The sequence below is a fragment of the Wolffia australiana genome, chromosome 10, assembly GCF_029677425.1.
Source record: "Wolffia australiana isolate 7733 chromosome 10, ASM2967742v1".
In the NCBI taxonomy this organism is placed as follows: domain Eukaryota; kingdom Viridiplantae; phylum Streptophyta; class Magnoliopsida; order Alismatales; family Araceae; genus Wolffia; species Wolffia australiana.
The window spans coordinates 11,190,076-11,212,505 of record NC_135844.1 but is presented as its reverse complement, the minus strand read 5'-3'; the positions used below and the strand labels follow the sequence as shown (position 1 = coordinate 11,212,505).

The following is a 22,430-nucleotide window of genomic DNA, read 5'->3' as shown; positions in this document are numbered from 1 at the left end:
GTAATGCTATAAATTACATGTTATCACTCATCCTAGGAGCATCAAGTGGATAAGAGACTATACATACACCATAATGATAGTAGATGTATTCCATGAGGGAGTCCATACACACTCCTTTGTATTGTCTAGAGCATTAAAGTGTTGCCTGAAATACCTCAGGTTGGAGCAACCTATGAATTGGGTTAAGTTGATCCATCATTAAATAATCCATATGTTTATATAGCTAATTAATTTGAAAGCTGAATGAATGTTACTAGGCCATTGAAGCGGTTAAATACAAATTATACAATTATACATCAGACTAGAGGGTCAAAATATATGCTTGATGTTTGGGGTTTTAATGAAATTCACCCATCCCAGAATTGTTCAGGGCTTATCCCCTCTTGATCCTCCCCTTAGCTCCTCTCCATTTGCGATGTGATAGGGGCACCATATCGATGATGACAAAGATTCAATGGAGCTCATCAAGGTGCAGGAGAAGATTTGACATGCTAGAGGCCACATGGATTTGTCTGGATGATACACACTTGAGCAGCTCGACACATCTAACTAAATAATCACATAATTGATATATGCCTAGATGATTTGATTCTGTTTTATAGATGTCATTTTGATTGTGTTCAAAGTCTTCTACTACAGGAATCAATTTTTTTTTACCTACTTCAAGGCCATAGGACCCAACCTATTTAAACTTATAACTAAAAATAAATATATATAATTATTTTTTAATTAAAAATAAATACATGTTTGTATTCCTAAATATTCGTAAATGCTGAATAATTTAAAGACTTAAATATTCTGAATTTTACACCTTTTGAATACAAGAATCTGTTAATACTATAAATTATTAGCACTTGAATCTGAGTAGAAGAAGTGGCAAGATTCCAGTTCTTGAGTGTGCACAAGATAAATAGTTCTTTCTAGTTATGTTTGGAGGGAATTTAGTCATCATTATTATCTTTAATTGAAAATATGAGTAGGTATCCTTAAACCAATGATACATATTCTCCATCAACATGAAGTTATCTGTTGCTTAACTTAATAATCTACATGCCAGACCTAAAATTTTTGACATGAAATATTTCATTAAAGTATATCACATCAAAAAAAAGTGATTAAAAACCGGCTTGATCTGAATTCATCAAAAAAAATTATTTCCATCAAAAAATATTTCAGTATAAAATAAAAGTTTCAGGTAATAAAATTATTTCATATTTTAATTGGAGAAAATGTTGAGAGAATAGTTCACTTTTTGGCGTTTAAATGTGGTGAATCGCTAATGGCATAAACAAAATGCTGAGTTTCATAGACATTAATATGATATAGTGGAAAAATGTTCATGGAAATATTTTACATGGTTATCTTCTTGATTACGTGTTCTGTAGATATTCTAGATGACATTTTTCAATTTTCAAGATGGAATATAGAAAGCTGGCTAAGGTTGCCTCTCTCTTTGCTGCTTAAATATTGCTTCCAGAATAGTTTCCATCCAATATGTTCAAAAGACATATTGATACCAGCCTCATCACAAACTACCATTGGCGGAAAAATAAATTAGTCAACTCAAACATCTCTAAATCCATAAGCATATCAAGATTTGAACACTTATACATCAACCTTTCTCCCATCTTGGAATGATTTTGACTCCAAATATTTTCACCTATACATCTGGCCTAAATGACTTTGTGAGTAAATTAGATTTTTTTGGATATTACACAGGAAATAAAGTTAAAATCATATTTGAATCAATTAATAATTAATATGAAGTTAGTTTAAGCTTAAAGTAAATCCCATTTAAATTTTTAATAAGTTAATATTGATTTATGGCCTTCAAAATATATTTTAGTATATCATATCCAAGAAAACTTGTACATATATAAATAAACACTGTAAATCAAATTATGAAGAATATTAATACGATGTTAGAATAATTCATTCATTTGTTATTTTTGTGATACAGCTTTCATAGAATTGAAATACTACTATCCAACTCATATGTAAATTATTAGTATTCTAAAAAAATTTAGTTGAGATTGGGAATAAATGATAAGTAATTATGTTTCAATAGTTGGTTATGATTTAATATTCAGTCATTTGATATTTCGGTAAAAACAACTGGATTGAAATTAAGAGTGAAATATATTGGATATTAAGCCACAAATGAAAAAATGGATGATAAAAAAATGATTTATGAATTAAAGAGTACGTGTTTTTCAATGATATTAAACTTAAGGGTAAACATATACATTTATAATTTTTTAGTGGAGACTTCAACGAAAAATAAATATCTTGAACTGAATCGGGTGAATTATGTAGAAATAATATAAGCTGCCTCTGAAGAGTATAATGAGATAAGTAATGTAATATTTATAATACTGTTGGGAAATGTTGGGTAATTGTAAAACATTTGACTTGAGATTTACAGAAACCAGAAGCAAAAAAGAAGACCTGAATTGAAAGAAAGAAATAATGATATTAATGTTTAAAATAAATAAACTTTGACTGTTATAAATTTGTAACATATGAAGTGATTTAAAATTAAATCCAGTTACGATGTAGTTTATTTTATATTTAATGGTAATACTTTATATTCAAATATGACTAGATATGTAACTAAACTTCTCACTTTTGATCCGTACCTTATATTAGGGTTCGAAATTTGATGATTTATCTTAAAAAACATGAGTACAAAATTCTACATTACAAAGTATAAATGATCATTAAAAAGTTGATGAAGAAGGATGTTAACTGTTTCTGTACATCCATTCAAGTGTTGGGGATGTATGAAGTTCTTTCTTTCCAAATGAGACTATTGAAAAAAAACAATGCAGGATGTGAGAGCATAGTTGAAAAGTAGCGAAGAATTGTAATGCATACAGATGGATTTCTATCAGACTTTTCAACCATCAGATGGAAATTTGTTATGGAGATTACAAATTGGTTCAAAAAATATAAACATCGTGTTAAAAAAAATGAAAGGTGGATAGAAACAAGACAATGACTTCTTATCATTTGTAATTTTATTAAATTGCAGACTATAATTTCGACATCATGATGATGTTGAAATAACTTAAGGATTTAGCTAGTGCATAATTTTCACTTATTTACAATAAATACGAGTTAATATTGTAATTCTGGAATACAGTTTATTTTTTCTCTTTAAATATTATGGTTTTTATTTTTAGTTGGAAATTAGCAACTGGAATTTTTTATAATTAGACTTCTGTTTAAAATCAGTCTCACAATTATCTAACATCCATAAGTCCAATAAGAAAAAAAACAGGAGTGATAAAAATATAAATTATTCACTGAGCCATTGGAAGGACTTTCAGTACTGACCAAACTTGTATCAAAGTAATATCTTTTTGTAGACGTAAAGCTCGACGTGTAATGATATTCCTAATCTAATAAGTTTCACGTCATTGCCTTTTATCCGCTGAACCCTTAGAGATCTACAGTGTGTTCCATCGTTGATCTTTGCTTCTTTTTCTTGAAAACATCCATCGTTGATCTTTGTACAATAAACTAAAACTGGGGGCGACACATTACAACATGTTCAACTCTATATTTTTACCAGAATCCCAGAATAGATATGGAAATAAATATTCACAAACGAGCATAGGAAAATCATATAAATAAATAAAGACGTAGTGTTTACCCCTTTGTTTTTGTTTTAATGAGGGAGAAATGCTGGTTCTTCTTCTAACCTTTGTCTCCTGCTGCAAGAAAGGACAAAATAAACGGTAATAAATCTTACAGTAGAAGGGAGTATGGGACTAGAAACTTCGAGGACAAGTAAGCACACCAGGAAAAAAGCAACGCGGCCCATCACTTTTCTCAGATGCAGAGCCTGAATGCCCACATTCTTAACCATTATCTAAAACATATATGGAGTATGAGAAAGTAGTATAATTAAAAGAAATCTAACCACTGGATATGCTTGAAATTCAGTGAAAATGAGGTTTAATACTTTGATAACAAATAAGCTCACCAGCGAATTATGGAAGCTCCACCCATGACTTAGATCATGAAGTAGAGCCCAGTTCCCCTCCCTCTTGAGCCCTTTTATCTTCATCACATGGACAATGACTCAGCTGAAGCCGGAGAGCGTTCTCCAAGCTCCGCAACACGTCTGCAATGGCTGGCCGATCAGCCCCACAAACCGCCAAGCATGCCGCTGCTGTATTCATGAACTCGACCAGCGACTGCGAAGCGAGAGACCCTCTTATGGCAGGATCCACAATGTCCTCGAGAAGCCCTTCCTGGTGCCGTCTCGAAGCCCACTCAGCCAAATTCACCATCTCAGACGGCACGCTGGGATCGATAGCCGGCCGCCCGCAGAGCACCTCGAGCATCACCACGCCAAAGGAGTAGACATCCGACTTGCAGGTCAGCTGCTGAGTTTTGAGATAATCTGGATCGAGGTACCCGAAGCTTCCCTTCACCCCTGTCACCACCTGCGAAGCTCCCGCCAAAGGCGCCATCTTACAGAGCCCAAAGTCACCCACCTTTGCAATTCCCCCCGCGGCGAGCAAGATGTTGGATGACTTGACATCCCTGTGGATGAACACCTGATCAGAACCCGTGTGCAGATAGTGTAAGCCCTTGGCCGCGCCGATGCAGATCTCCAGGCGGCGCTTCCATGGCAGAGGGGCCTTGCCAGTGCCGTAGAGATGGTCTCTGAGAGAACCCTGGTCCATGAACTCATAGACGAGGATCAGTTCGGCTTGATCGGTGGAGTAGCCGATGAGGGAGACGAGATGGCGGTGGCGGAGCCGTGAGAGGACCTGAACCTCAGTGATGAATTCCGTCAAGCCTTGGCCGGCGCTGCCAGGATCGGCCCTCTTCACGGCGACTCTAGTTCCGTCCCGGAGTGCGCCCTCGTAGACCCGGCCAAACCCGCCGAATCCGATCTGGTTCAAACTGGAGAAGTTGCCAGTGGCAGCAGCAATCTCTGAGAGGGGAATTCTCAGGCCCAGATTCAAATTCAACGGCAACGGCCGGCTGATCATGGAGGCCGGCTGCTTCCCCTTGCCAATCTGCTTCCACCGCCGGAGAATTACCAGTGCAACAATGGCGATGAGCAAGGAGAAGACCAAGAGGGACCCGAGAATCAACCCAAAGAGGAGCTTCCCTCGCTGGGCCTCCGGAATTGTCGAGAATTCTGCCGCCCCGATCATCTCCATGACCTCTACACCATTCAAAATGGCATTGGCCAGGGAGGGTGGACTCCAATCCGATGGCCCGACCATCACCTGCAAAACTCCACTTCTGCCAGCATCAACCAAAAAGTCTGCATAGTATGGAGAGTGCAAAACTGGGCCGGCGGCGAGGCTGGAGAGATCAACATCACCCATGGCGAGGACGCCGTCGACGAAGACGTTGAAGTAGAGAGTGTACAATGCAGCACTGACGACGTCGCAGAAATGGAGACGGAGAAGGAACCGCCGCCGCGCCGGCACGGAGAAGCTCCAAGACAGGTTATGGAGCTCGCCGTCGCCGCCAATTCTCAGCTTCCTCGCCGTGCCATAGACGGCATTCGGGGCGATTTCCTGAGTTGGGCCTCCATCCTGGTAGCTCACCAGCCCAGGGAAGACGACAGTCTGTGACTGGTTAGCCGGAGAAACAAGGTAGCTTTCGCCGCCGCCGAGGTCCGGTAGCCATCGCCGCCACAGCGTGTCGTTGCCGGCGGAGAGCAGAGCGCCACCGACATTGACTCGGTGGCACTTCCGAAGAACCTGAGCAGAGACCGCAGAGCTCGTCCTCGCCCCTGAAGCCGAGATCTCGATTGCAGAATTGGGGATAATCGCAGCAGGAGCAGAGAAGACCTCAATTGCGCTGACAAAGGCCAGCCCACCGTTACTACCGACGTCGGGAACGAAATTGAGCTCCAATCTCGGTAGATCAAACCAGAAAACGAACTCTTCAACAGTAATAGAGCTAGAGGGGGGCCGGAAATCGATCAATAGGGGAGACCCAGATGCAGAAACGTTGAATATAGAGCTGGCTAGGTCAAATTCTGGAGCCCTAAATGGGCGAAAATGGAGGCGGAGGAAGATCGGGGCGGGGCGGCTAATCGGGAAGAGGTAGGAGGAAGGGGAGGTGAAAATCCTTGAAGAGCGGTAGAGATCGGGGAGGGAGGATGAAGGGGAGGGATCAAGGAGGGATATTTCATGGCGAGTGGAGAGGGAGAAAGCGGAGGACAAGGAAGTACCGTCAGGAACGAAGGTTCTTCCATCGTCCATGGCGCCGCTGACGGTGTCTGATCCGCCGCAGTTGAGAAGGAAATCGGTGCCGGGGGAGTACGCGGAGGCGTCGAAGAAGAGAAGAGCGACGACAACGACAGCGCTCCGCCATAGCCACCTCGCCATCGCCGCCATGGAAAGCTCGAGCTACTCTTCTTCTTCTTCTTCTTCTTCTTGAGTGGGTATTTATAGGTGTTGGAAGACTCTTGTTTGCTTTGGTGGGTGTAGGATAGTTAAGTTGTGGTGAGAGGACGGGGGAACGGGTTGGAATTTTTGTGTGTAACAGCTTGTGTTAATTGCTTGGTGTTTTGAATTTTTTTAAAGACATGGGGGTGAGTAATTTTGGATGGGGAAAATGGGTTTGGTGGAAGATTGGAGATGAGAAATGACGAGTTCTGATTTTTTGTTTATGTTTTAAAGAAATGGGGTTGAGTTTTTTGAATTGGAGATGAGGAATGAAGAATTTTGATATTTTTCTGTTTTAATGAAATATAGGTGAGTATTTTTTAGTGGGGGAAAAGGAATTGTGGAAAATTAGTGGTGAGGATGGAATGATGTTGATACTGATGTAATATGATTCAACGGGGTGTATGGTATGTGCGAAGGAATGATGAAATTATTTAGAAAATCAGCGAAGATTACTCGGAAGTCGTCAACTAGATCAATAGACTGATAGATGACACGAGGGGTCTAGGGCCGGGCAGGCTCCCAGTGACCAGACGGATCTGCTTGAAGACCGATGTAATGGAGAGGCCATCACTCCCAGTCACCAACTTCTCTGCAGCTATGCTAACAAGATCACCGTAGATCTCCATGCAGGAGGAGGAACATCAAAGAGAAACATGCAAATTCTGAATTTCACGATGAAGTCCAAACAGGGCATTAGGGCATACCATCTCTTATATAGGTAAGGGTGGTTGCCCTAATGGACCCTTTAGGGGAATTGTCCAATGAGAGACATTCCCCTAATCGTCCAGATTAAAACAAATATGAAACAAGATACTAGCCCAAAACAGGGGCCATAAAAAGTTCATAAACAAACAAAGAGATGCCAAAATAAACAACTATCACACCGAACGTCAAGCAGTGTACTTGAAGCTTGGGTTCTTCGCGTCGGCTCGGGCTCCATGATGCAGCTGCTGGCGAGCTTGAGCGGGAACTTCCCGATGGTCCTCCATCAGATACTTTTAATGTTTTTCGAAAATGGAGGTGAATAATTTAGAAAAGGGAAAAGGGTTTTGTTGAAATTGGAAATGAGGATGGCATGATGTTCATACTTTTAATGTTTCAAAGAAACGGAGCTGAGTAATTTTGAAAGGGGAAAAAAGTTTTGTAGAAAATTGGAGATGAGGATGGAATGATGTTGATACTTTTAATGTTTCAAAGAAATGGAGCTGAATACTTTTGAAAGGGGAAAAAAGGTTTTGAGAAAAATTAGAGATGAGGAAGTAAGAATGTTGATACTTCTAATGTTTTAAAGAAATGGAGATGAGTAATTTTTAATGGGGGAAAAAAGGGTTTGTGGAAAATTGGAGATGAGGAAGGAAGAACGTTGTTATTTTAATGTTTCAATGAAACGGAGGTGAGTAGTCTTTAATTGGAAACAAGGATTTGTAGAAAATTCCTAACCATAAACTACGACCCTAACCGAAGTGCATACATTCCTCTCCTACGCTACAGGAGTGCAGCTTTATGTTCAAGAAATAATCTTTTACTTTGGCTTCATAATTTATATAATAATGCCATTTTATGTGAAAATGAACATGTATAATCTTGGCTCCAAATGGAAATTGAGGTAAGAAGAATATTTGATATTTTAAATTTTTGTTGGGGGTTGGGCAGGGCTTAAGAAGTATCAAAATGGCATTATTTCATGGGAATTGAGGTAAGAAGAATGTTTGATATTTTTAATTTTTGTTGGGGATTGGGTAGGGCTTAAGACAGAGCTTAATTGTGTGTGTGGTGTTCTGTTAAGGGTGGGATGGAGATGGGTTGATTAAGATAAGTGGAGGGCAGTCCAGGGTGCTTGATTTAATGGGATTAAATTGGTTACTCGTTTAGAAGACTTTGGAAGGCCAAGTCTCTATCTCTCTCTTCCTGTCTCTGTCACTGTCTCTCTCTCTCTCTCTCTATCTTTCTCTCACTCTCTCTCCTCTTTTTTTCCTTTCTCCCTCTTCTGTCTCTTCTATCTTCTCGCTCTCTCTTCTATTTTCTCTTATCGCTCTCTCTTCTACCCTCTTCTTTCTTTCTTCTCGCTCACCCTTCTCTCTCTTCTACTCTCCTCTTTCTCTCTTCTCTCTCTTCTTAGTCTCTCTTCTCGCTCTGTCTTCTCTCTCTTCTGGGTCTCTTTTCTCGCTCTCTCTTCTCCCTCTTCTTGGTCTCTTTTCTCGCTCTCTTCTCCCTCTTCTTGGTCTCTCTTCTAGCTCTCTCTTCTCGCTTTCTCTTCTCTCTCTTCTTGGTCTCTCTTCTCGCTCTTCCTGGTCTCTCTTCTCGCTTTCTCTTCTCTCTCTTCTTGGTCTCTCTTCTCGCTCTTCCTGGTCTCTCTTCTCGCTTTCTCTTCTCTCTCTTCTTGGTCTCTCTTCTCGCTCTTCCTGGTCTCTCTTCTCGCTTTCTCTTCTCTCTCTTCTTGGTCTCTCTTCTCGCTCTTCCTGGTCTCTCTTCTCGCTTTCTCTTCTCTCTCTTCCTGGTCTCTCTTCTCGCTTTCTCTTCTCTCTCTTCTTGGTCTCTCTTCTCGCTCTTCCTGGTCTCTCTTCCCAGTCTCTCTTCTCTTTCTTCTCGCTGGCTCTTCTCGCTCTTCCTGGTCTCTCTTCCTAGTCTCTCTTCTCTCTCTTCTTGCTGTCTCTTCTCGCTCTTCCTGGTCCCTCTTCTCGCTTTCTCTTCTCTCTCTTCTTGGTCTCTCTTCTCGCTCTTCCTGGTCTCTCTTCCCAGTCTCTCTTCTCTTTCTTCTCGCTGGCTCTTCTCGCTCTTCCTGGTCTCTCTTCCTAGTCTCTCTTCTCTCTCTTCTCGCTGTCTCTTCTCGCTCTTCCTGGTCCCTCTTCTCGCTTTCTCTTCTCTCTCTTCTTGGTCTCTCTTCTCGCTCTTCCTGGTCTCTCTTGAAGACGAGGACAATATTACGGCAGCATCAACCTCGACTAATAGGGTTTAAGAACTAGTTAGTAAAATGAAAATATTCATTTATACTCGTTAAAGAGAAATAGATTGATAGGATTAAATATAGGATTAAATCTATGAAGAACTAGTGAGTAAAATGAAAATCATAAGACCATATTTTCTCAAGATTGGCTCGTTTTAGAATAGAGTAAATATATTTAGACTGAGAAAGAATAAATCCATTATTGACTTTTATTTGTTCAATACCAAGGAAGAAATGAGCAGGGCCAAGATCTTTAATTGCAAAACGAGTTTGAAGTTCAGTAAGAAGTTTATTGATAGGATCAAGTGCTGGACAGATTATCAAAAATAGCATCTACATAAATAAGAATAAAAATAGGTGTAAGAGAATCAAGTTTATAGAATAGGGAAGTATCAGTTTTGGAGCCCAAAAACCCGAGAGTAATAAGAAAGGTGGTTAATTTGGTAAACCAAGCTCTAGGTGCTTGTTTCAAACCATAAATTGACTTCTTGAGTTGACATATATGTTCCGGACAGGTAGAATTTTTAAAACCTGGAGGTTGTTCCATGTATATAGTTTCTGAAAGATCCCCATGTAAAAAGGCATTAGACACATCTAATTGATGAATTTTCCATTGACTGCTAATAGCAATAGATAATAGTAAGCGAATAGTAGTGTGTTTAACAACTGGACTGAAGGTTTCAAAGTAATCAAAACCTTCTTCCTGATTATATCCTTCAGCTACTAAATGTGCTTTATAACGATCAATTTCTCATTTAGAGTTATATTTGAGTTTATAGACCCATTTACAACCAATCACATGAAGATTTGGATTTTGTGGAACTAATAACCATGTATTATTATCAAGAAGTGCTTTATATTCAGATTCCATAGCATGCATCCAGTTCATATTTTTAGATGCTATTGAAAACGAGGTAGGCTCTAAGGGAGAATTTACTGATGTATTAAAGCACATAGGGAGAGGATGTTTAATGGTAATATTTTTCAATGGTAAGGAAGTGGACGGATGAAAAACAGCTGATGCTGCAGAGCAATACTTATCGTCAGAGCGATAGACCTCAGATAATGTTTTGACTTTAAGTTTAACATTAGATTCAGGTGTGCTATCTAAAGTAGTAGATAGATCAATCAATGATGGACTGGAATCATAATTAGTATTAGAAGGCAATGATCCGAAAGGGGAATCATTGTTTTTAGGAGAAGAAAAGGAGGATGGAGAATAGTTTAATATTGGTGAATGAGAGTCTAAAGATGGGTGATCTTTTGGAGTTGGAGGATCTGTAGTTGATTTGGATATCGAAGTAAAAGATGGATTTGAAAATTGGATAGGAAAATGATAGGAATTATCAGGTGGTCGAGTTCCAAGAAGACTAGGCATAGATGAGTTAAAATTTGGGTTTGAAAAAGGAAAAATTTCTTCATAAAAAATAACATGACGAGATATAAAGAACTTACCTGTATGAAGAGATAGACATCGGTATCCAACATGATGAGTACTATACCCCATGAAGACACATTTCTCTGATCTGTCATCTAATTTTTTGTTTCGAATATGATCTTAAATATGGAAAACAAAGACATCCAAAAGTTCTGAGCCAAGAATAGTTAGGAGAAACATGAAAAAGAACTTCAAAAGGAGATTTATGTTTTAAAACAGGTGTAGCCATTCTATTGATGAGAAAAGTGGCTGTAGAAACAGCTTCATCCCAAAACTTGCGTGGCATACTAGCTTGATGAAGTAATGCCAAAGCTGTTTCAACAAGATGTGTATGTTTTCGTTCAGCAGTACCATTTTGTTCTGGTGTATGTGGACAGGAAATTCTATGAATAATACCAGTTTTTTTTAAAAAAGGATGAAGAGCTTGAAATTCGCCACCTCCATCAGACTGAAAATACTTAATTTTAAGAGAAAATTAATTTTCAACTCGTTTTTGAAATTCCAGAAATGTAGAAGAAACATCAGATTTCCTTTTAAGTGGATATAACCAGGTGTATTTACTGAAATCATCAATAAACACAACATAGTAAAGATAACCGGAGTGAGACTGTATAGGAGATGGTCCCCATAAGTCAGAATGTATTATTTCCAATGGCATTGTTGAGAGATGATGAGTTGGAGTAAAAGGAAGTTTGTGTGATTTACTAACACAACAAGAATCACATATAAAATGTTTGCGAAGGTGAAAGTTTGGAAGACCAAATTTTTTTATTATAAACTGTAAAATGCGAAAATGTGGATGTCCAAGTCGCGCATGCCAGGTATTTGTTGAAGCTCTTTCTCTCAGAAAAGCTTGAGACATGTTTGAACTTGAAGAGTCGAGGCAGTACAGTCCGTCCTTTATGATTCCTCGACTAAGAACTCTATTTGTTTTCTTGTCCTTCACAAGACAATATGAAGAATGAAACTCAACATATACATCATTATCCATGGTTAGTTTCCGAATTGACAGTAAATTTTTAGTTATTTCAGGAACATGCAACACATCTTTTAAATATAAACTTTTATCATGTGTAACAATTTTAGAAGAGCCAATGGATAAGATATGCAAACCTGAGCCATTACCGATGTGAAGTTGATCCTTTCCATGATAACTACCAGATTGATGAAGCATGTTTTTATCAGAAGTAACATGATGTGTAGCTCCACTATCGGGGTACCAGGCTTCACCTGAAGATAAAGTTTCTGCACTTGTAAGGAAAGATCTTGGTATTGAACTAATAAAAGTCAATAATGGATTTATTCTTTCTCAGTCTAAATATATTTACTCTATTCTAAAACGAGCCAATCTTGAGAATTGTAAACCATTACCTACTTCATGTCCCTTAAGTCAATCGTCTATTTCATCTTCTTCTTCTGATGTATTAGATGATTCAACTTATCGAAGTTTAGTTGGCAGTCTTCAATATCTTACTCTAACTCGTCCTGACATAGCATTTGCTGTTAACAAAGCTTGTCAGAAAATGCATAAACCTACAGCTGATGATTGGAGAACCTTAAAACACCTAATTCGCTACCTAAAAGGAAGTATTACATATGGTCTTATGATTTATTCAGATTCTGCATTGTCTTTAAATGCGTACAGGGATGCCGATTGGGCAGGAAATCAAATAGATAGAAGATCTACTACTGGTTATTTAGTATATTTGGGTAAAAATTTAGTATCTTGGAGTTCAAAGAAACAATCTACTGTTGCTCGATCAAGTAGTGAAGCAGAATATAAAGCATTGACAAATGTAGCATCGGAGGTTATTTGGATAAATTCTCTTCTCACAGAAATACAGCTGATATCATCATCTATTCCTACGCTTTGGTGTGATAATATTGGAGCTACCTATTTAGCAAAAAATCCAGTTTTTCATGCCCGTATGAAGCATATTGAAATAGACTTTCATTTTGTAAGAGAACAAGTTGCAGCAAATCTTCTTGACATCAAATTCATTACAAGTCAAGGACAACTGGCGGATGCTCTGACCAAGCCCCTTTCTAAGCCAAGATTCTGGGAGCTACGATCCAAGCTCAACGTCTTCTCCGCCGCCGATGAGCTTGCGCGGGGGTGAAGACGAGGACAATATTATGGCAGCATCAACCTCGACTAATAGGGTTTAAGAACTACTTAGTAAAATGAAAATATTCATTTATTCTCGTTAAAGAGAAATAGATTGATAGGATTAATTATAGGATTAAATCTAGTTGATAGGATTAAATATAGATAGGATTAAATTTAGTGGTTAGGATTAAATCTAGGTAGGAGGAACAAACCGTTAGACAAACTAACGGTTAGGCTTTAAACTAAAATAGACAGTTACAGATCTGGATCTATAACTGTCTATAACTATTCTTATAGAAATATCTATAAATACCAACGCATTTGTAAAGTTTCAAAATAATAAAGAATCAACGATCTTGAAGCCTCGTTCTTGCCTCTTCTTCTCATCTATTCTCCTTCTCCCCTTCTACATCTTCTTCTATCTTCTCTGGACGCTTTCACATCTCTTCCCAGTCTATCTTCTCTCTCTTCTCGCTGTCTCTTCTCGCTCTTCCTGGTCTCACTTCCTAGTCTCTCTTCTCTCTCTTCTGGCTGTCTCTTTTCTCTCTCTTCCTGGTCTCTCATCCTAGTCTCTCTTCGCTCTCTTCCTGGTCTCTCATCTCGCTCACTCTTTTCTCTCTCTTCTTGGTTTCTCCTCTCGCTGTCTCTTTTCTCTCTCTTCCTGGTCTCTCATCCTAGTCTCTCTTCGCTCTCTTCCTGGTCTCTCATCTCGCTCACTCTTTTCTCTCTCTTCTTGGTTTCTCTTCTCGCTGTCTCTTTTCTCTCTCTTCCTGGTCTCTCATCCTAGTCTCTCTTCGCTCTCTTCCTGGTCTCTCATCTCGCTCACTCTTTTCTCTCTCTTCTTGGTTTCTCCTCTCGCTGTCTCTTTTCTCTCTCTTCCTGGTCTCTCATCTCGCTCACTCTTTTCTCTCTCTTCTTGGTTTCTCCTCTCGCTGTCTCTTTTCTCTCTCTTCCTGGTCTCTCATCCTAGTCTCTCTTCGCTCTCTTCCTGGTCTCTCATCTCGCTCACTCTTTTCTCTCTCTTCTTGGTTTCTCCTCTCGCTCTCTCTTTTCTCTCTCTTCCTGGTCTCTCATCCTAGTCTCTCTTCGCTCTCTTCCTGGTCTCTCATCTCGCTCACTCTTTTCTCTCTCTTCTTGGTTTCTCCTCTCGCTGTCTCTTTTCTCTCTCTTCCTGGTCTCTCTCTCTCTTTTCTCTCTCTTCCTGGTCTCTCATCCTAGTCTCTCTTCGCTCTCTTCCTGGTCTCTCATCTCGCTCACTCTTTTCTCTCTCTTCTTGGTTTCTCCTCTCGCTGTCTCTTTTCTCTCTCTTCCTGGTCTCTCATCCTAGTCTCTCTTCTCTCTCTTCCTGGTCTCTCATCTCGCTCACTCTTTTCTCTCTTCTTGGTTTCTCCTCTCGCTCTCTCTTTTCTCTCTCTTCCTGGTCTCTCATCCTAGTCTCTCTTCTATCTCTTCCTGGTCTCTCATCCTGGTCCCCTTGTTTCATTATAAACAAGGAGTGCTCAAATTTTGATGTGTATTTCCCTCAAAGCAAAAGTTTAAAGCTTAAAATTCAAGGGCTTATTGTCATCAATCGTATGTTTCAAATGCATACTATTTTTCCCTTTAAAATGCCATTCTATATGTTCTGTACTAAAACTTTGATCACCCAACTGTAGCTTTGTTCGTGAAATTGGATTCAAATTTAATTCAAGCTTTGATGGAGATTATTTTCTGGATTATAACCTAAAATCCAATTGGAGGTTGTGGAGAACTACTTGCCTCTCTAATATGACAAATGCTGACCTTACTAGTATTTGGTTGCCCATATATTTTCTATTCAGAGGCTAAGGAATGATGTAAAGACCCATATTATTTATTAAATCTCTTGATCTATCTTGGGTTCACTCTTCATCCGTAGATTTATTTTATTTTCCTCTTTCTGACATGTACTAATATCTTTATCCTATCTTTCCTCTATTTGTTGTTTGATAAAAAGTTAGATACTCTCTATCAAATGCCTAAGCCATTTGAAGATGACCACGTCTCACCCACAATACCATTTAGTAGTTACGCTTAAATTCTCAAGGTTTCTCATTTTTTTTAATGTCAATAGGACACCCATAGGTGGCTACTCTTGGTGAATAAATTTATCTATTGTTTTCAAGACTAACCTAGGATTTTTTTTCATTCGACAATCTTGAGAATGCAAACGCAGAATTTCTCTCTAGAATTTTCTTGATACAGTGAGGAGAGTGTTCAGAAAAAAAATGTAATTGGGATTGTTCTACCTTCAAAGGGCTCTTGTCAAACTACCCATCTCATATTGCTGACAATTACTTCCCAATTCTCATTTGCTTATAGCACTCTAACTGAAAAACTATTCTAACTCATAAAGATCACACCAGATTTTAAACATTGCTAAAAAAATATATCTCAAAGATATGACCTTGGTAAAAGATGATGGAAGTTCTTTGGGATCATTAGAATGATCTTCTGGATTTTTTAGGTACATGGTAACCTTTTCAAAGAACTAAGTGCTTCTAGGTACATGATTACAGATTCCTTAGAACAAGAACACCAAATCCAATTCCAAGGAATGTGGCAATGGAAATCCCAAAGATTCCAGCTAGAATTCCAGGCACAATGAGAGAACTCCATCCCTTGGCTGTAGCCATTCCGCAGGCTGTCGTCGGTCCCCCGACATTGGCATTTGATGCCAAAAGTAGAAGCTTCTTATCAATTCCTAGCAATTTTCCAACACCGAGTATGACAGCCAGATGAACCACCAATTGCACGAAAGCAAAGGCAAATACTCCCGGCGTTGTGTTTATTACATTCCAAATGCTCCCATTTGCGCCTACCACAGCAAAGAACACCTGCATGCGAAAAATAAAAAGCTGAAGAAGCAAAAAAGTAGTAATACACTGAAACACAGCAAATGGAATTCCGGATAATTGTTATCATTGAGGTCCTACTTAAAAAGAAAGAGTCCAGAGCCCAGTTTTGATGTCTACAGGCACATTCAATTTTTTCTTTTGCAGAATAACAAAGGGGATATCATTCAGTTAATTTACCAAAAGTTTTGTTACCAAGACTTATCTAAGAAACTGACTGATGAGTTAAGGGTTTAGAGTTCAGGTTTCCATCTCTATCATTCAATCAAATTAAATATCAACTGAAATTTAAAAATAGTGGGTACCTGCATGAGAATCAACGCCATTGCTTCTCCAGGAGGGGCCAGAGTACGAAAACTTGCTGGAAATAGTGTCGCCAGCACTACGACCACGGCCGTTATGCAAGGAAGATTGCCTCCTGGGAAGCCCATCCACTTAGAGAGTAAAGTGGAAACTTTACATATCATAAAAGAGACAGCAAGGGCAGTGGCGGCCTGCAATACAGGCAGCTTATCCCCAGTGGGAGGTTCATCAGCCAAGACGTTATCTGCTCAAGCATAGAAAATACCATATAAAATGAAATTATAATTAAAAAATAATATAAAAAATCCACTGAAGGGATAGAAGAGTTGAATCGGGGAAGACAGACGGAGGGAAAGAGAAAAGTAAAACTCACTTAACTAGAGGGTTCTCTATTCTAATAAAGTAATAGGAAGCTTAAACAAGGAAAATTATAATGACACCCCAACTTCTCACAGTTACTACATAGTTAAATAATTCAAGCAAAGAACAGATTTGAACCCTGATTTGTCGAAGTGCAGGTAATTCTTATTGAAATGAGGATAAACCATTGATCGTGACAATGAAGTAGGACAATGAAGATTAGGAAATGAAGATGAAGATTAGGAAGATGAAAATAAAATAAGACCAAATAAAGATGGCTTGAGAACAATGAAGATTAGGAAATGAAATAGGACCAAATAAAATGTTTTCATTGGACTGAAACATGGGTTATCAAATAGTAGCAAACGTACAAAGCAGCAGATCAATTGTATGGAAAGATTATCCAAAATGATAAAGTCAGCAGGCACGCACCTTTATTTTGTGAAGAATCTTCTGGATTTATATTAGAGGCCAAAGAAAATATAGTTGTAAAATATAAAGCGCAAATGACATTATCTGCCGCAAGTCCAGCAGCCAAAACTGAGGGTGACGTGCCAAGAGCCTCAGAAACAGCCACATAATTGACAGCTGTTGCAGCAAACATTATTATTATAACCAAATCTCGAAACCAAGGGTTGAACTGAATCAAGAAAAATCCATATCAAAAGCTAAAAAAATTAAAATAGCCGTGATATTGAATTTTGGAAATTTATTACGTGTTAGTGCATTATGCATATTGTTTATCAGTGGCCGCATTGCTCCTTGCCTTGAGATTTCTATTACCCAGATAATGAAAAAATACTAGTCTAGTATTTCCCAAACAAATTTGAAACATGACGATGAGAGCAACTGTGATACCATATGCAGAAACCTACGGTTGGTAGTAAGAAACAGTGAAAACTAAATGGGATTTTTTCTCACCCATGGAAAATTTGGTATTGCAGCTGTTGTCTTAATGATTTTTATGCCAGAAGAAGATGTGACAGAGTTCCAGATATCTAGAATTTTTTATATCGTACGAGTAAACGAGAACCTTTGACATTTCTGACATGCGAACAATCCTTAAATATTATTTAATTTGCACAGACTCTTTGGAATCGGATTAAGTAAATGGGTTCAGTCATTTCAATGATTATATCATGAGTTATAAAATCAAAAAAGCCACAGGGTAATGCACACTGAATCTGTGACTACAGCTTCCTAGTGTTTTCTGATGTTTTCGTCCTAATCCAGTTATTTACCCAAAATAACAGGACATTTGCCCTTCAGTATAATCAGGCACTCTGTTCGGAGACCATATTGTGGCAGAAAAAGGTGATAAAATTGAATACAAAGCAGAAAAGGGTAAGAGTCCAAAATTCAAGATAATGAGAAAAATCACAGAAAAGTACAACAGGACGCACTCAAGCAATGGATAAGAAGAAAAACTTTATTCAATGTCTTGACCAACTCTTCCACCCAAAACAAAGCTCATTTCCAATGCACCAGATAACTTCCATGCAAATAATAACTTATAATTTCATGGTCTACATAACATATTTAACTTATTATCTAACATGTATTTTCATTTGTAATTGGCAAGGCATTTTGTATAAATCTAAGATAAATTAATCGGTAGTCTCCAGAAAGCACCTCCTCCAATATGTCGACTCATGAGAGCTGCAGCAATTTTCCAGCTATCTGGCCCAAGTGATCTCATGGGCACGACAAGATATGCCACTACGGTACCAACAACCGTTGCAACTGCAAAACTAAAAGAAAAAATGACTAAAAAAAATAAAAAGAGAACATGATTTAGCGAGAATGAAAAAAAATCAAATTCTTTAAGTATAGAAAGCAAGGAAATAGAGAATGAAATCATGTTATGTTTATATTTTTTTTATTCTAGTTCTTGCCCCATAATGGATGACGGTTCGGATAAAACCTCTTCTCAATGAAGGAAAGGGTTGTGTTTAGTCAACTAACCAAAAAAAAGACTAATGGGTAACCACCACAATGAAAATTACACATCTCCTGCTATGAAAAAAGACAGATTTGCCGCAAGAAATCACAAGATCATGGAGAATTCTCCAAGGGAACGACCTGAGCCAAGCAAGAAAGCCAGCAAAAGCGTCCCAGTCGACCGCAGAATGCGCCGCAGATCAGCATTAAACAGCAAAAGAGGGATAGAGAGAGGAAGAAGATACTCAAGAACCACATTATAAGCAGGGGTCTGACTAGAGATAATCCCCAAGCTGCTTGCGGCGAGACCCACCAAAGTACTAACCAGAGCGCCACTTAGCGCTTTTCCAGCAGCTGTTTTCTGCTCAGACCAAATTCCAAAAGCGCCAGTAGCAAACAGAGCAGTCCACATCGCCCATTGATCATCAGGAGAAAGAAGCGGTCCAGATCGGTTGAAAAGAGAGGAGGCTCTGATAGACAAGCGGAGGCTTCTTTGATGCATATTGCAGTGCGCAGAATTGAAATTCCTTTGTGGGTATTGTGATTTTTGGATTTGGGGAGATGGGTTTTTGGCTATGGCTGCTGTATTGACGGGAAGAACGGTGGCGACTCCTCTCTCTCTCTGTATTGCAGGGAGCGCCGCTGGGGAAGACCCAAGAGAAGCCCAGAACTGGGCACCCATTCTCTCTCTCTCTCTCTCTCAATCTCTGTGGGGATTTATGCAGAGGGAAACGAACGTTGAGAGAAAGAGAGAGGTGGTATGAAGCCACCCTTGAAGCTGATAAACAAAAGGGGGAATACTACGTATAAACTCCCGTCTTTGTCAGCCAGGCAGCATGTACTTTCATACTTAGTTCAAAAAATAGCATGAACTAATAAGAAGACGCCAAGTGCGTCTTCTTATTTTTTTTTGTCAGCGATGGTCAAGTGCTGACGTGGTAGGCAGGTGGATTCCACCGTGGTAGCCAGGTGGACTCCACGGTGGCATCCACATCTCCGGCCGCCGACGGCGCCCGTCTCCGGCCGACGCCGCCGCGCGTCTCCGGCCGCCGACGCCGCTGCGTCTCGCCGCCGACGCGCCAGCGTCTCGCCGCCGACGCCGCTGCTCTCCGTCGCCGACGCCGCGCGTCTCCGGCCGCCGACTTCTTCTTCTCCTTCTTCTTCTTCTTCTTCTTCTTTTTCTTCTCCTCTCCATTTTCTTCTTCTTCTTCTTATTCTTCTTCTCCTCTTCGTCCTTCTTCTCTGCGGTTTGACATCTGTGGCGGCGTCGGCGGCCGGAGACGCGCGGCGGCGTTGGCGGCTGGAGACACGCGGCAGCATCGGCCGGAGACGGGGGCAGTCGGTGGCCGGAGATGTGGATGCCATCGTGGAGTCCACCTGGCTACCACGGTGGAATCCATCTGGCTACCACGTCAGCACTTGACCATCGCTGACCAAAAAAAATAAGAAGACGCCACTTGGCATCTTCTTATTGGTTCGTGGTATTTTTTGAACAAGTATGAAAGTTCATGGTGCCTGGCTTACAAAAACGGGAGTTCATGCTGATACGTAGTATTCTCCCTAATAACATGCATCTTTAGTGCCTTATATTATTATATTTATGCGTATTTATGCATTAAATTACTCATATTTGCATGTTATCAAGCTTAAAATGATTAAATCTATTTTTAGAACAAATTTCTGAAATTTTTCTATATTTTAGGATTTTTCTAATAATATATTCTAAAAGAATATAAATTTTGAGAAAGAATATGATTTTTATGGAATTTTTGGATATTAAATTTGGAAAGATATGATTTTTCTGATTCAAAAAATATATTTCTACGTATTTTTTGGGCTTTTATTTGATTTAATATGAAATTTTAAGTATTTTGGTTTTTTTTATGGCATAGTGTGACGTGGCGTGCGGATGCGCCGCCACATCAGCATTGAGAAAGAGATTTTTTCTTTGTTTTTTGTCCTTTTGACATGTACATGTGGCACGGAATATGAAAAGTCGCGGAATACGAAAAGCCACGGAATACGAAAAGCCATAGAATATGAAAAGCCACGGAATACGAAAGGCATGGAATATGAAAAGCCACGGAATACGAAAAGCCACAGAATACCAAGTGCTTTGACTTCTTAACAGGCACAAACTGATGACATTGATGAAGAGAGAGAAGAAATTAAAGGCTAGGATTGCTTCAACTTCCAACGGCCATAACTTTTCATCTTCCCCTCCTCTTTCTCTCCATACCCTCTAATCTATAAATAGAGGCCTGGATCATTGTAAAAACCATCTTGAACTTGCTTCCCACTTTTGTGGGCTGATTGAAAGAGAGTGAGTTTTGAGATCCATCAAGAGTGTTCTTGGTGTCTTGGGTGTGTGGGAAGAGACAAAAGAGAAGAGGGGGAGCTTACCGGCACTCGCAAATCACCGTGATCCTGGCGGAACGTAAGGATCTAAGGTAAGTGTCTTCGCCTTATGTTGTTTCTCTCCCAACATCATCGTTATCATAGTTATAGTTTTTTTTTTTATCAACGTTTCATTTATCACTTCACTCACTTACGTCCCCACTCTCTCATCTCTCCATCCTTGCCATCGTACCATTCCATATCCAACCACTATCCTCGTTCATACCATAGTTCATTATCGTGTCCGTCACAATCACTTACTCTTTTATTTAAGTTAAATTAACATATAAATTAAGTACTTCTTAATCGATATCACTCGCTCATATCCTTGAATTGTGTTTTTGTCGATCGCTCATTGATCATCACTAGTTTAAGAAAGTAATTCCTTAATCATCGTTCCCTGTGGAGACGATCCGTACTCATCACTAACTACGTATTTTCAAGTATGGTCAAATATATTTTATTGAATAATCTCAATCACCAACGACGAATTTTAACCCTAAAATTGAGATTATCACCCCCTAAACAAAATGCATGTCTTTTAGGTACATTAAATGCATGACATTGCAGAATTTCATATTTGAGGAATATTCCATCTTAGTTGTATGTAGTGGGGTTTGAGGAAGCAGGATTTAAGATTTACGGGATATGTATGACATTTAGGGTTTGACGATCTTGGTCCGGTCCGGGTTTTTAGCAAAGACCTAAATCTTTCCTAAACTTTGGTCCGGTTCCGGTCCGTTCTTTTTCATTCCTGGTCCGGTCCGGACAAGTCCCGGTCCGGTCAGGTTTACTAGTCAATGTCAAAGTCAAAGTAGAAAGTTTGTGTTCATGGTGATGTTAAACATCTACTACATCAAATGGGTGCCCACAAATGGTCAAATATATGGCATCTATGCTGAGCTCAGTAGAAACCTCTCCGTCAAGTTGGATTTGGTATTTTTAGAATTTTGTAAACAATATTAAATAAATATCAAATGTCCAACACTAATGACATGGAATGTGGATCTTTGTAAGTTATTGATTTGGGGTGAGCTTTTTGGAGAGTGGAGTTTGATCTCCCAAGCTTTTGGCTTCTTTACTTCCTTGGTGCCACTTTGAATGTGGAATTCATAGATACATATTTGGATTTACTGAAATTGGGATGTGATTCAGAATACATGCGTGATGATACTTTGAAATGAATAAACTACACATCATGCGGAAAACAAAGTTTCTGATTGGATTTCTGTTAAGCTCATGATGGTGATAATAATTTTATTGTTCCATATTTTATCAAACAGTCACTTGAAGACACTTATCAACATTGTGGACCATCATTTAACTTTTCTTTTCACCGACATGGTCATCATTTGACTATTTTCTATTAGTAATTATAGCATCTAGGTAATTTTCTATTAGTAATTATAGCACCGACATGACCTCGACATGATATGTAATATACAAGTGTGTAGACTTGCAGCTTCTAATTTTATAATTGTTTTATATCCTAGTTGTGACTTGGTGATTGTTTTGGACTTTAGATATTGTAAATTTAGAAAAAATTAAAACTAAAAGAGTTAATTAGTAATGCGTTTTATATTTTAATTTTATGTGTTAGAAATCTAAAGGTTGATGGACTCCTAGCTTA

The 22,430-nt window shown here is 39.1% G+C and overlaps 2 protein-coding genes across 4 annotated transcripts; both read right to left on the bottom strand.

Annotated features, from left to right (window-relative positions):
- Positions 1-3,506: 3,506 nt before the first annotated feature.
- On the bottom strand, positions 3,507-6,421 carry LOC144708486 (putative receptor-like protein kinase At5g24010). Of its 2 annotated transcripts, none has more exons than XM_078581848.1 (3): positions 3,992-6,421; positions 3,806-3,877; positions 3,507-3,719 (listed from the first exon to the last, which is right to left on the bottom strand). In XM_078581848.1, the coding sequence occupies exon 1, from the start codon at positions 6,378-6,380 to the stop codon at positions 4,026-4,028; it is 2,355 nt and encodes a 784-aa protein (XP_078437974.1). In that variant the 5' UTR covers positions 6,381-6,421; the 3' UTR covers positions 3,507-3,719; positions 3,806-3,877; positions 3,992-4,025. The 2 variants fall into 2 exon arrangements, with proteins under 2 accessions (XP_078437974.1, XP_078437975.1); XM_078581849.1 differs by having other exon boundaries at positions 3,507-3,716.
- Positions 6,422-15,347: 8,926 nt separating this feature from the next.
- LOC144708821 (uncharacterized) lies at positions 15,348-19,185 on the bottom strand. Of its 2 annotated transcripts, none has more exons than XM_078582262.1 (5): positions 18,545-19,185; positions 18,095-18,205; positions 16,895-17,050; positions 16,105-16,253; positions 15,348-15,781 (listed from the first exon to the last, which is right to left on the bottom strand). In XM_078582262.1, exons 1-5 carry the CDS (start codon positions 19,083-19,085, stop codon positions 15,458-15,460), a joined length of 1,281 nt encoding a protein of 426 aa, XP_078438388.1. In that variant the 5' UTR covers positions 19,086-19,185; the 3' UTR covers positions 15,348-15,457. The 2 variants fall into 2 exon arrangements, with proteins under 2 accessions (XP_078438388.1, XP_078438387.1); XM_078582261.1 differs by having other exon boundaries at positions 16,105-16,346; positions 18,545-19,184.
- Between the last annotated feature and the right edge of the window lie 3,245 nt (positions 19,186-22,430).

Bases quoted from the DNA above. Each gene is read 5' to 3' on its own strand.
- LOC144708821 (XM_078582261.1), bottom strand. From the start codon at position 19,085: ATGGGTGCCCAGTTCTGGGCTTCTCTTGGGTCTTCCCCAGCGGCGCTC. The intron at 17,051-18,094 runs GTGCTTTCTGGA...TTGCTGCAACAG, and splicing joins GAGTCGACATATTGGAGGAG to CTGTCAATTATGTGGCTGTT. The intron at 15,782-16,104 runs GTACCCACTATT...TTTCGCATGCAG, and splicing joins TGGCGTTGATTCTCATGCAG to GTGTTCTTTGCTGTGGTAGG.
- LOC144708486 (XM_078581848.1), bottom strand. From the start codon at position 6,380: ATGGCGGCGATGGCGAGGTGGCTATGGCGGAGCGCTGTCGTTGTCGTC.